This window comes from Cajanus cajan, chromosome 11, assembly GCF_000230855.2.
Source record: "Cajanus cajan strain Asha chromosome 11, NIPB_CcT2T_4, whole genome shotgun sequence".
NCBI classification, from domain to species: domain Eukaryota; kingdom Viridiplantae; phylum Streptophyta; class Magnoliopsida; order Fabales; family Fabaceae; genus Cajanus; species Cajanus cajan.
The window spans coordinates 32,623,110-32,636,368 of NC_138527.1; the positions used below are offsets into that span (position 1 = coordinate 32,623,110).

Consider the following 13,259-nt stretch of genomic DNA (forward strand, 5'->3'; position numbering starts at 1 on the left):
AGTCACAAACATAGTTTAAAATTGATTTCATTACCTCAATTCATGAAAGAAGAATAATATTCTACTTACTAGATTTACTACTAATTTGACCAGTGTGCTTGGTAAGACGAACCAAATTATTTTCATATTTTAGAACACTATTTATATTTAACACGTACTTTTATAAATAATTTGTTATATAAAAGTTACTCTTTTTTTCAAATGAAATTATCTTAATATCATTTTTTTTAGCAAAGTCTCTCCAACAAAAAATTAATTCTCATTGTTATAAAATGATTAGATATATAATTTATTATTGGAAAAATCTAATTTTTACAATAATATCAAATATACCCTTAAAGTTATATTTTATCGGAAAAAAGTTATATTGAGGCTAATTCTTTGCCTTGAATAGCTAGTTATCCTTCTATGTGTGTGCAATAGTCGTTAGATGTTCGTTGTGAAACTAAAGATAAATGATTTTCGGTGTTTGTGAATAATTCTTTTTTTGAAGAAATATTTGAGTTAATACAATTCATTGGAGTTTTATTTGATGCATGCTTTTACACTTCTGTGTCATAAGCATTGCCTTTATACAAATTGCGAGATGAGAGAAATCTATTGTAACAAAGTCACGCCTATTTATCATCACCATCAACTCATCAAGTAGCTTTAGTTGGAGGACTTTCTAAGCGGATATAATCATACATTGCTCCTGCGAAAGGACCTGCGTCTTTTGACTGTGTCAAATAGATGACGTTCTTTCCTTGTACCAATTGATTACTACCTACAACAATAGTAAATAGCCTATACAATCCATGGATTCCGTGTCTTGCTATGGCATTGTCACCTCCTATAAGCCCCGTTGAGAAGTCAGGAAACCTATTCGGGTCATTGAACCTAACCTGATCACCCATCTCAAAATACGTTAGCCACCAGAGTCATCAGAAAAAATGAAAAAAATATATGGAAGGAATGAAATAGCGTACCAGCACTCTAGCATCATTGGCAGATGCCAGGGCCAGTTGTAGTGTGTACTTTCCTCCTGGAATGATATTTTGAAGGTGGAATTGAATCTGCCATGTGGTTGGCACGTATGTGTTATTATTGTTCCTGCATTCATTGGTGCAGTTTAGATGACAAAACCAACCATGCTCCACAATTATAAAAAAAAAAAAAAAATTGTACAAAATTTTCAAAACATACCTGTTGACATGAGCAAAAAACCATTTCGTGTGATAGTCATCAACACCAACAGTGTAAACGAGATCATGGGTTGAAAATAACTTGGTGTAACGATCCCACAAGCCGTATTGCCTAAACCTGTTACAGAAGAAATACTTTGAGAAAACGAAAAAAGAGCGATTAACATAAGTTAACATTAATTTTTGACAATGGGTTTTGGACTAACTTGTCTGGGCTATTACTGGAATATAATCTGTTCCTGAGCCCGGGTTCAGGGTCTGGTATCAAGAATTCTGCAGCTGAGCGGTCTGGAATCCCAATTTCCCATAGAGTAGGACCATTTCTTGGAGGATTATAAACGATTGAATTCAAGTTGATGTTGCCCCCTACAGGTTCATTACATACGATTCAATGTTTAATGAAACAATTTATAATTAATTTGGGTACGTACTAACCACACCAAAGTTTAAATTATTAAGTGAAACTGTGAAGCTCACAAATGGTTTTATATATAAATAATTTAAGCTCTTGGAGGGTTAATAATGCATGGGGTTATAGTACCTTACTGATATTTAAAATTTTATTTAAATCCATATGATGAACCAATTACTCCAAAAGCATAAATCATTAGGATAAAAACACATACATCATTCTATATTTAATATAAATGACAGACGAACATAATGTACCTGGTTTGATGGTAATTTTTGTTGCATATTTATAATCTCCAATGAAACCAGGAACCCATGCATACAAGTTGTAATCCCCAGGTACAATATTTTTAATTAAGAAGTGACCCTCTTTGTCAGCTTGAGTCCAGAATTGATAACCCTGTGATAGAATATATTCAAAGCTCAAACCTAATTGTTAGCTGAATGCATCACTAAAGTTCAAGAAATTAAATCACATTGTTCTAACTCCAAATGTACCTTGCTTTCTGTTTGCCATGATCCAACAAATCCAGGCAAAGCTAGACCAACGTAAGCATTGCTAGCAGGTTGAGCTTTCCCTCTGATGAACAAGGTAAAGCAAAGAATTTAGCTTGCCTATATAAGTTGATCCTATGAAATGAATGAATAAAATGAAGGAAAATAAAGCATCGGCATATACCCATCTTGGACGTGTAACACTCCAGCCACTGTTCCCCGTTGATTGGGTGGAATGAAATCATTTGATCCAACGAAATCATAAGGCCATCTTCTAACTTCATTGGATAACTAATTGAGCAAAGAACAGTAATATATTGTGTCATAACATAATCATTCAGCCAAATAGTGTGTATTAAACGAGCACAGGTGAGTGTGGTTAAGGTAATAATTGGCACCTGTTCTACAGCATCTGACCATAGAGACCGAAACTGTTTTTGGTCCGAAACAGTGTTAAGGTAAATAAAAACTGGGCCGAAAACTTTCTTATATGTCTCCCCCTCAGCAAATCCTATTTCTACATCCTTGCCAACATAATGAGTGCTCACAAACATCTACACATAAAAATAATAAAACAACAAAAATGAAAAATTAATGATGATCCAGAGAATTACTTTAATTTTCAATTACTGGATTCTGTGACTGTTTAACATGGTATTATTATTACAATTGTCAACACATTTTTAACATTAACTAGAGTGCCGCTTATGGAGTAACAGACAACACTAATCAAGAATATTGGAGTGATTTGTGAGGTCACAGGTTGAAATGAACTTACGGAAAGAGTAATTGGGCCAACATGAGAAGTGAGGTCTTGCTTAACGGGCCCAGCATGGCGGAACTCATCACTGGGCGTTATCAACCAAAAACCAACGGGTGTTGGATCACTAGAAATCCAGCCATGAACCTTGTTATCTTTGTTCTCACACGAGTACTGATATTTGTCATCCACCTAAGCCCAATATAATAAAGGGTCCAAATCATAAATATTATAAACAAACATTGAAACACAGTGGCAAAAGTTCATGCAACTCAAACAGCATGCATATATATAAGCAACGCAAGAAAGAGTTACCTCATCCTTAAATTCTGCCTTGGATGGATGGGTTATGAGAACAGCTTCCTTATACGCCAGTGGTTGACTCTTTGCTCTATCTCCCGCAGTTGGCATGTCCCTCTGCCTAGTATCGGATATGGCCATGTAGTGGAACCTGGATCATTGATTTTTGTTAGTTAATATAATCATAGTTGTTTTTTTTCCTCAACTCCTAAAATGTTATAACCTTAAACTACACAAAGGATATATGTATTCTTAATCTAATTTATCTGTTTACACCGTCGTTTATTCTTTTTCTTTTTTCGGTTTATACCAATAACAGCTTCAAAAGTTGTTTTTTAATGATTAATAAAAAAAATATTACAGTACCAATGATTTGAAATTCAATTAGGATGTGTAAATTTGCATTAAAATGCATGGAACATATAATAATAAAATGAAAATAAGTTAAAACATTTAAATACACAGTTTATAAAATAAAAATAAAATAAGGAAAAATGAGAAAAACAAACTCTTTTTTTGGAGCGATTTCATTGCTTATATTCTATACACCAGATTTAAGAAACTGTTTTTCAAGCCATTTCATATTGCATTTATATTCTTTTAAATTAGGAACTCCACCAGTCAATGAAAATTACGAACATTTCTTTCAAAATCAAAGGAAAAGTTTTTTTTTTCTTTTTCTTTTAACTTTTCACAGTAACATTTTTACCTGCTGTCGTCGAGTTTGTAAACAATCCTAATTTGGTCAATCACCACTTCAGGAAATCCAGGTGGTCGATTAAATATTATGTATGAATAAAACCCAGAATCGCCTCTTCGCAAAATATACCTGATCGGAAATAAATATAAACAATGTCGGTGAGCAAATTCTGGATTTGTTTCAAAATTTACGAAGAATTAAGGCCACCTTTGGTCTATGTTTATGGGAACACTTGAGCCTTTCAGGGAAGCTGTCCATTTTTTCAAAAATGAAACCTCCACTATACTGTCGTTAGCTACTATGACTGAGAAATTTGTCCCCTGGATTCTGCAAAACAGTTTCAATCGTAAATTTGTCTCTCGAATTCCTCAGTGCATGAAGCATGCATTGGTTTATTATTGGTGTTGTTATCTAACTTAGAAGAAGTGGTATGGTGACTGAGAACTGATGAGATGCATGCATGAGATGTTAATATTAACTGAAATATACATACCTCTCAAATGCACCATTCCAAACTACGTCGAAGTACCTATAAATATGAGAGCCAGATTATGTCAATCAAACTAGGACTTAGTGGATCCAATCTTTTTATTTCAAGTATTGGAATATTTTGAAGAAATATAATTAATTTAATACGAAGAAGTGAGTGATGTGTATATACCCTCTATCATTTTCTGCATTTTTCTCATCAAATACACTGTGAATTCCTGTATATGATTGAATGATATGGCCCTCGGGATTTGACAACTTGAGGGAAACGATGCCGTTGCCAATCACTACCTGAAAATCAAGTAGTCAAGACTTAAAACCCATGCATTTGATGAGAAAATCAGGCCAGATAATTGTTATAAGTATTTATTTTATTTATTTTTCAGTTCTTTGAACGAATTCTATTGTTTTCCAAAAAAAACTCACCTGCTGAGGAATTTCGGTATTCAGCTTGACTGGAGGAGGAGGAGTCGTCGAAAGCTTTCTGCAAGTGGAAGCAATGCAGGGAAATAAGAAAGTTAAAAATAAAATAAAATAAGCTCAAAGTGACGTTGTCATTTCAATGGGACAATATTCAAAATCGACAAAAAAATATAACAAATGGACAATGGATATACTACAGCTTGAGAATGGATGCATAGTTGTGTAATTTAATTTATTTACATATTTTTTTAGAAAAGATAAAATAAAAAGAGGATATGTAATAAAGAAAGATAAATATAAAAAAATATAAAAGTGTATATAATAATAATAATAATAATGTAATTTGATATTTGGTTTTAGCAAACGGGTTTTTTTGCTCCCTCATTTCTTAGTTTTAGTGTAGTTCTTAATAATATATATCATCCTATTCCCCTTTTTTTTATTAAAAAAAAATTTGGTATCCTAGCAGTTGGAATTGGAATATAATACACTTGGATTTGTCGTTTGATTAAAAGAAAATGAAAAGAAAGGAATAGGGTGGAGATAATAAAAATATTTAGCTGCTTGGTTGCAACTTCCAAAAGGAAAAAAAAAATAATAATGGAACCACCTATCTTTTAAAAGTTTGGCAAATTAAAAGTTTTATAGTTGAATTTTTAAAAATGGTTTACGTCTACCTATCTTTTTTGGTGAATTACGTCAACGTATCTGTGCTCATCACAATTAATGTAAAACCACCCACTCTCTCCAAACAAATGTGCAAGTACAAAGTTATATCATATGTATGGAGTAAAAGGTAAAAATGACCAATCTTAATTATATATAAATAAGTAAATTATTTTTATTTAAATTAACTTTTATTACTATTTCTATTTAACTATATGATCAAAATGAGCTGATATAAGACCTCACACTGTAGAAAGAGAGGAAGAGAAAAATGAGTTAAAATGTTGGAAAAGCGTTGAATTAAATACTGCCATGACTATTTTATATGAACAATGATATGTGTGCATTTCATTTTTTTAGTATATAAAGTAGGGGGAAAAAGAAAATTAAAAAAATATGTGATAAATAAGGTAAATATAAAAGACACCCAATATAGAAAAGAAAAATAAGATAAAAGATAAGTAACATATAAAAGTCCATGAATATGATTGTCAATTTTATATGCAAATATAAATAGTAAAATTAGCACGTATAAATGTGAAAGTGATGTGAAATAATATATATATATATATATATATATATATATAATTTTTAAATAACAATTAAACTTCGATTTTAGGTGTATGGACTTTAAATTATATATTGTTAAGTTTTGAAAAGGAGATTCGGTTGTTACTGAAGTAGACCATCAGCCTATACTATTTGATGCAGAGTCGGTTAGAATAATGCATATTTGGGGAGACTTAATTAAAAAATGTTAAGTTAATTGCATTTTTATCAAATTTTGCGTCATTAAATACAGGTCATCTATGAGTAGACTTTATATTTTGAAAACATAAAGAAGACATTTGAGAACGTCAAAGAAAGCACGTGGATGCAAGCTAGCCAATAAACTCTTTTCACTGCCCCAATGGCTAGCTCGTAACATGTCTTTTTATTATATCAATTAATGGATGCAAGTGAAAAGTAACATGGCACCGGGACCATATAGATAAATTAATGAAGGACATGAAATTCTAAAGTTTCATCTATAAATTGGACAAGAGGCAAAAAAACATGACTCTTCTGTTATATTGAATCTTCTAAAACTGTAGCAAGTTATTTTTCATAAAAATATATAAAATAAAATTTACGTATGTTCTGAATGCATTTTCTCAGCTCATGATTTCCTTATCATTTAGTACGAGTCACAAAAAGATAGACTTAACTATGCATTGAACAAAAGCAACATTAATTGCTACGTAACTAACAAACAGAGAAGCAAGAGATCTGAAGGGAGAACCTAGAACAGGCACCGAGCATGATTATGCTGAGCTGCACAGCAATTCCAAACCACCACTGGAATGAAAACCGTTTTTGACATGCCACCTTCATCTTTTACCAATATGAACCTGCAAATGATTTGAAGCTTCATTTCACGTGACAAGGAACAGAAGAATATGTCGAAGAATGCCAAACTGAACTCTGATAGTGCTGTTTGTAGTAAAAACTTAAGAGCACTGTCACATATATACATACTACTACCATTTGGCTAACTAACTAGACGAAGTTAACAAACAAGTTAAACCTAATATATAAATATTCTGAAAGACACGTACAAACCTTGGCATTCACCGAAGTCTTTCCCGCATAGAATTTAATGGAGTAACAGAAAACTATATGCAGGAGATGAACAGATGATGAGCTAATAGCTACTTTTTCTTTGGAATTGTTTTTCTATATATATAAATTTCTTTGGAACCTTACTAAGTACCTTTAGAAAACGTGCTGGAAGTGAATGACCTTGTATATGTAATTAAGTCCTGTTTAATGAACTGCTTTTTGATGTTGCCACTTTCTCCAACTTCTTTCTACGTTGGACTAAGGTCCACCGAGAAGGGTATAAATGTCTTTGAAGACAGGGATATATAATGATTTTATGAGGATGAATTCGGTAAAAGCTTGTACATGATCTAATTTTAACGAGTATTTTGCTTGAAATAAAACATAAAAATTGACAGAAAGTGTAAAAAGAATATCATGGTAAAATAGGAGATGATAAGATATGTCTTTATTCTTGACACTAAAAGCTCGACTTTATTATATATAAATTGTATATTTTGTGAAGTGTTGCGGAATCATTGCCTAGAGTTCCATAATTCAGTTATGTATTTGTTTAAATGATGCCTATACTTAAGCCCTAGTAACAACCCTTTTAAATATGGGAAAAACACTTAACAACAGCTACAGTTCAGTTCGCAAAAATATAATTTTTTGTTCCATTGATAGGAAATATAAGTTTTTGTTAAGGACTACGTACGATTAAATTTGTGGCATGATATCAATTTGTCAATTGATATATTAAACACCGAAAAACTTCTAGCCAAATTATATATTAACACTTGTAAAATGGAGGTACGTTTGGTACATACCTAATCCTTAGTGATAGAAAATAATCTAAACGAAGTCATTATTACAATTAAATGACCAACTCTTCTTTCTTCTGAAGTCTATACTTTGGTATATTGCTTACTTAATTAAACCCCCTAGAATTATAGGTAAGAAAAGCCTGTCTAGAACAGCATGCCCCAGTTTCAAAAATCAGAATCTATATTTGGAAAAACCGAACCTAAATTTTTGTGAACCAAGGCCAGGAAACCTAATCATTCTAACCTCTTCCAAACGAAGTTGTAGTAGCCAATATATCAACCTGCATGCATGTCAGTTAATACTCGACAATATATATATATATATATATATATATATGGTACTCACATATTCTCTACAGAACATTCATTAATTAAATTAATTTCCTATGTGAAACCGTTGTTTAAGTAACTTATAAAGTCAACCACTATAAGTTTTTCTACTCTTAGTTATATATTTATTCCCCCTTGTACCTAGCAGATCGTGTCTAGGAAAATATATGACAAATAGATTGATCAAAGTGGGGTACAGCAGTCATTAATAATGCTATTTCCTTTTCAATATATATTGGCTATTTGGCAATAGAAAGCATTTGGTAAAATATAACAATCAACTATGTTTTATGGTTTTTTAAAATCAAAATCAATTAGTTATATACACTTTACAATTATTGTTTAGTTTTCAGTTCACTAAAATTTGTTTAAAATTAAATTGACTTTATATATATATATATATAAATTTAATTTTAGTAAATTGTGGATATAGAAAGCGGCGGATCTAGATGGAGCTTAGTAGGAACACTTGTTCCCACTACCATTTGATATACATATGCATAATTTTTTTATCCAAATATATATATATATATATATATATATATATATATATATATTAATAAAATAAATATATATGTTCAAATTATCATATGTATAAAATATAAATTCAAAGGAGATGTTCATTTATTTAATGTTTGTCAAACTTTCGAAGGAAATTAATTCTTATATGTGATAAGGAATACTACTTAATAATGAATTAATTTTTTAAAAAAATTTAATTATAATATATATATATATATATATTAATGTCAACATACATAATGTAATATATTAAAAAAAATTAATTTTTATGAAATAAAATTTGCAGTGCATGTTTATCTTTTGTGTTTTCTATTTATTGTATATGTTGATTAAAAAATTAAAATAGTAAGATTGTATACATTAATTAAAAAATCAAAATAAGAAATATCTAAATTTGAGAGATTAAAAACATATTTAAGCCTAGAACATATTTTAAAATAAATTATCATCTAAAAAATTATATTAGACATTAAAAACATATTTCTATCATAAATAAATTAAACTTGATTTTTATAAAATTTAACATATTTATTTTTATATTTTTATTAGTGTTAAATTATTATAAAGTAAGTATTTAGAAGTGCAATTCTAAATAAACATTTAAAAAAATATTTATGACAAATAAATAAGTCATATTTAGGATATGTATTTTTAAAGAAAGTTAAGTTCAAACCTACTAAATTATAATATAATGTAGTTTGACTTAATTTATTTTTATCTTTAATTATAATTGTAGATATAAAAACTTGTAAAAAATAATTATGACATATATTTATACTTTTAAAAGTTATATATAAAATTTTTAATACTACAAATATATGAAAAATATTGATTTTGCTATCTAAAATTTTTAAATCTATCGATGCATATAGATAATGTAAAATAAGACTATTAATTTTTATAATTAGCTTTAATTTAAAAGATAAATTATAATTGGTTTTGAATGTAAACTATTACCAAACAATAAATGGACACATTTCAGCCCATATAATAAAGTAACATGTATTGTTAGTTAGGAAGAGTCGAAGAATCATAGTAGAAGGGAAAGACGACAAGTAATAAGGCTTGAAAACCATAGGCACTTGACAGTTAGCACACGTCAAATTTTTTGGACTTTTTTAAGAATTAGACAATGGCATATGAGCTTGGAGCATAGCTGATGATTTGTAAGATTTTTAATATTAATGATTATTAAGATTTCTTTACTAATGATTTTTAAGATTAATATTAAAACAAAATTTATCATTTAAATAAAAATTAAAAAAAAAATCCTTAAGACTTCACTGAATTGAGACAGGAAGGTGGGGGAATGGGGACTAGCCATAAAAGGAATTAATGACACAATTTTAATTCAGATGGAGTTCGGTAACTAAACATAACGTTCGTGTAAAATATGATTTGGGTCTAGTCCAAAAAAAAATCAATAATATAAAATTTTGGGACGATTTTTACTCACAATAAATGCAGAAAAATATAAACAAATTGTAAGAAATAAATGAGTTGAGATTAGTACCTGATTTATATTTGCAGCTAAATTGTCCTCTGATTTCTTCACAATATCTAGTAACTTCTACCACGCTGACACTGAATCTAGATTGGATAAAAATAAATGTTAATAGTTGTGCATAATTACAACAATTAATAATAAATAATAAAAGATAGAAAAATATTTTATTTTTATTTTTGAATAAATGATGGATAAGAATAAAATTAAATTTTAAGGATGCATCTAATTAATAATTAGATTGAGATTTTAAAAAATCCTTTTACTATGAAAAATTATTTTTAATTTCAAAAGATTTTACAGAAACCTAATAGGGTCAGTCTAGTGGTTGGGTGTTAAGAGATTTGAATAATTAGAAGCATAAATATCTAAGTTCAATCCTAATTGTAACTATTTTTGTAATTTTTTTAAAAAAAAAAAAAAAACAAGACATTACCGATATATGATAACTTTTAAGATTTTATTTTTTAAAATTATTTTTAATAGATAAACCTTTTATTTTTTTCTTATCAAATGAATATGAGAGTCTACTTACATCGAAGAAAAAACAATTACCGTATAAGGACACTAAATTTGTAAAAATAAAAAAAAATAAAAAAAAAACATTGTTAAATTTAACATAACAGTAAAACTTGTAAAACATTTACACAAAATTGTATAGATTCTTTGAATGTTGATCAATTAAAATTTATGAAATTGTTAACAGTGATATTACCACAAGTTTGTTTATATTATTAAAAAGTGTCAATTGAACACTAAAATTTTTTATGACAATTATTTTAAAAAAATCTTTTAAAATTCAATACATCTTATTGATCATGTTTAATATTCTTAAAATTTATTAAATATATACTCTTTAATTATTTCAAATATTACTCTGAATTAGTGTATTATTTTATTTATGATTATAAGTATACTTTTTTTAGAAACAAAATTATTTATTCTATAGATTAATTATGATGTAAGCTCCACATGAAGTGGAAGTAACTTTCTAAACAAAAGTTCTTTTATTTTTCTCTCTCAATAATATATATATATATATATATATATATATTAAAACTTGAAATTTTAAGGAAATATATTTATTGAATTTTTGTATTGTAAAAACTTTATATCCACTAAAATAATGAAAATGGGTCACTCACAAACCAACGAAAGATCTGAACATTAAATTTTAAAAAAAAATTCTCTAACACATTGTTTATTTGAATAAATTTCTCAATAACTATATACTGGAAAAACAAAGAAAATAAATAAATTATTTTTATAATTAAAATTTGTTTATTAAATGGTTAATCAATTTTTTAAATATAAATAAGAGAGTTTATACAAAATGATTTATGTAAAAAAAATATTTATATTATTTTTTTTATATAAATATATATATTCAGAAGTATATCCCAATAAGATCTCGATCTATTGTACTTCTTATTACATAACATAGTGGGAGTTTGAGAAAGACCATGTGTAGATAAATAGATCTTAAATGTAAAAAAAATAAAATTAAAAAAAAAAAAAACTAATGTGACAAAAATATCAATGGGTCGTCTAAATCAATGATAATGATGTGTTTGATACAACATTTGGTTTTTCAATGAATCAAAATAAAAATGAAATTAAAAAAAACTCAGAATTTTCAACAAGACAAATCTAAAGTGCTTATATGCTATAGAATAGTGAAAAGAAAAAAGAAGAAAGAAATTAATGTAACAGGTGATGTGATAAAAGGAAAAAAAAAAAAACCAAAAGAGAAGAAGTAACCAAAATCCATTGAGTAACAAAAAGAAAATAGAGAAAGAATTTTTTTTTTAAAAAAAGTGTATATTGAATATTTTCTTGTATGTATATTGTCATCTTAAGATGACATAAGAAAATGAAGAGGAAAAAAAAAAGAAAAAAAAAAGACAGACAACAGAAAATGTTACAAACCTATGTCTCTTAATTAGAAGCAATTCTGGAGCCTGTGAGAAGGCAGAAAGAAGTTCGTGTGCTCTTCTTAAACTTGAGAGTCCCACGTATATATATTATTCAACTTATACATTATGTTCAGATTAGTTAATATTTACCAAATTAGTAGAGTGAAAAAAACAAAGTTGCAAGATATTGCGATTCTCAATTAAATTTTTGCCTACAATAAAAGTCAAACAAAAAAGAACAAAATTTCTGTCATATACCAAACTATCAGTCCCTATGATTCGTAATAAATAAATAAATAAAATATTAATTTTATAAAATTAATTTTCTGATTGATCTTCTTAATTTGAAATAATGCAATACAACTATCCATTTCTAAATAATATTATTATAAATATAAAAAAAATTAATTAATACTATATTGAAAATTTAATATAACACTTATTTTTTCTTCTACCACAACACGTATTATAAAATAAAAAGAATATCTTTTATCAAAAAAAAAAAAATACAACAAGAACAATACATTTATCACAAATCACTAACCACTAAGATGGTGGTTTATCAAATTAGTATTTTATCTCATACAATACACATAATATATTTTGATTTATATATAACTAAAAATCATAATAAATAAAAATTTAAATATATATAAATTATATAATAATTAAAATTTGTGATAAATAAATATTTTATTATACAATCATATTTTTTAATTTATAATAAATTATTTATATTGTAAAATAAATTTTTAATTATTGATAAAAAAGAATATTAAAATTTTCTTTAGAAATAACCAAAATGATACATCAAAAGAGAAAAAATTTTAAAAATTATTAAGGATGTTATTGTGAAAGAAAAACAGTTAAAAAAACTGATGTTAACAAATAATATCTAAAAAATATACGTTTTGTTATTCTAATGTAAAAATAACTTTTCCTCAAAACATCGGTTTAACTAGATGTAGTAAGGCAACTTTTGTCATTCATTTAAAAAATCTACACTAAATTTTGTAGTAAACTTGCTTTCTAGATAAAAGTATTTAAATACAAATCTCGTTTCTTAAAATTTAATTTAATTTAAAGTCATTTTTTCAAACCTTTATACACACTATTTTCCTTCTCTCATTTATCAACCTTCTCTCACCTTG

The 13,259-nt window shown here is 27.5% G+C and overlaps 1 protein-coding gene across 2 annotated transcripts; it reads right to left on the reverse strand.

Annotated features, from left to right (window-relative positions):
* Positions 1-468: 468 nt before the first annotated feature.
* On the reverse strand, positions 469-12,207 carry LOC109800957 (uncharacterized). Of its 2 annotated transcripts, XM_020361894.3 has the most exons (18): positions 12,122-12,207; positions 10,202-10,278; positions 6,711-6,819; positions 4,766-4,823; positions 4,512-4,630; positions 4,344-4,379; positions 4,058-4,177; positions 3,860-3,979; positions 3,166-3,301; positions 2,869-3,042; positions 2,489-2,644; positions 2,275-2,381; positions 2,094-2,175; positions 1,854-1,995; positions 1,391-1,550; positions 1,186-1,302; positions 969-1,092; positions 469-884 (listed from the first exon to the last, which is right to left on the reverse strand). In XM_020361894.3, the coding sequence occupies exons 3-18, from the start codon at positions 6,800-6,802 to the stop codon at positions 642-644; spliced, it is 1,986 nt and encodes a 661-aa protein (XP_020217483.1). In that variant the 5' UTR covers positions 6,803-6,819; positions 10,202-10,278; positions 12,122-12,207; the 3' UTR covers positions 469-641. The 2 variants fall into 2 exon arrangements, with proteins under 2 accessions (XP_020217483.1, XP_020217485.1); XM_020361896.3 differs by lacking the exons at positions 10,202-10,278; positions 12,122-12,207 and adding an exon at positions 7,031-7,183.
* Between the last annotated feature and the right edge of the window lie 1,052 nt (positions 12,208-13,259).

Excerpts from the sequence above, each read along its gene's own strand:
- LOC109800957 (XM_020361894.3), bottom strand. The coding sequence starts at position 6,802 with ATGAAGGTGGCATGTCAAAAACGGTTTTCATTCCAGTGGTGGTTTGGA. Across the intron at positions 3,302-3,859 it reads TACAAACTCGACGACAGCAG|GTTCCACTACATGGCCATAT; the intron begins GTAAAAATGTTA and ends TCAATGATCCAG. Across the intron at positions 1,551-1,853 it reads AAAAATTACCATCAAACCAG|GGGGCAACATCAACTTGAAT; the intron begins GTACATTATGTT and ends ATGAACCTGTAG.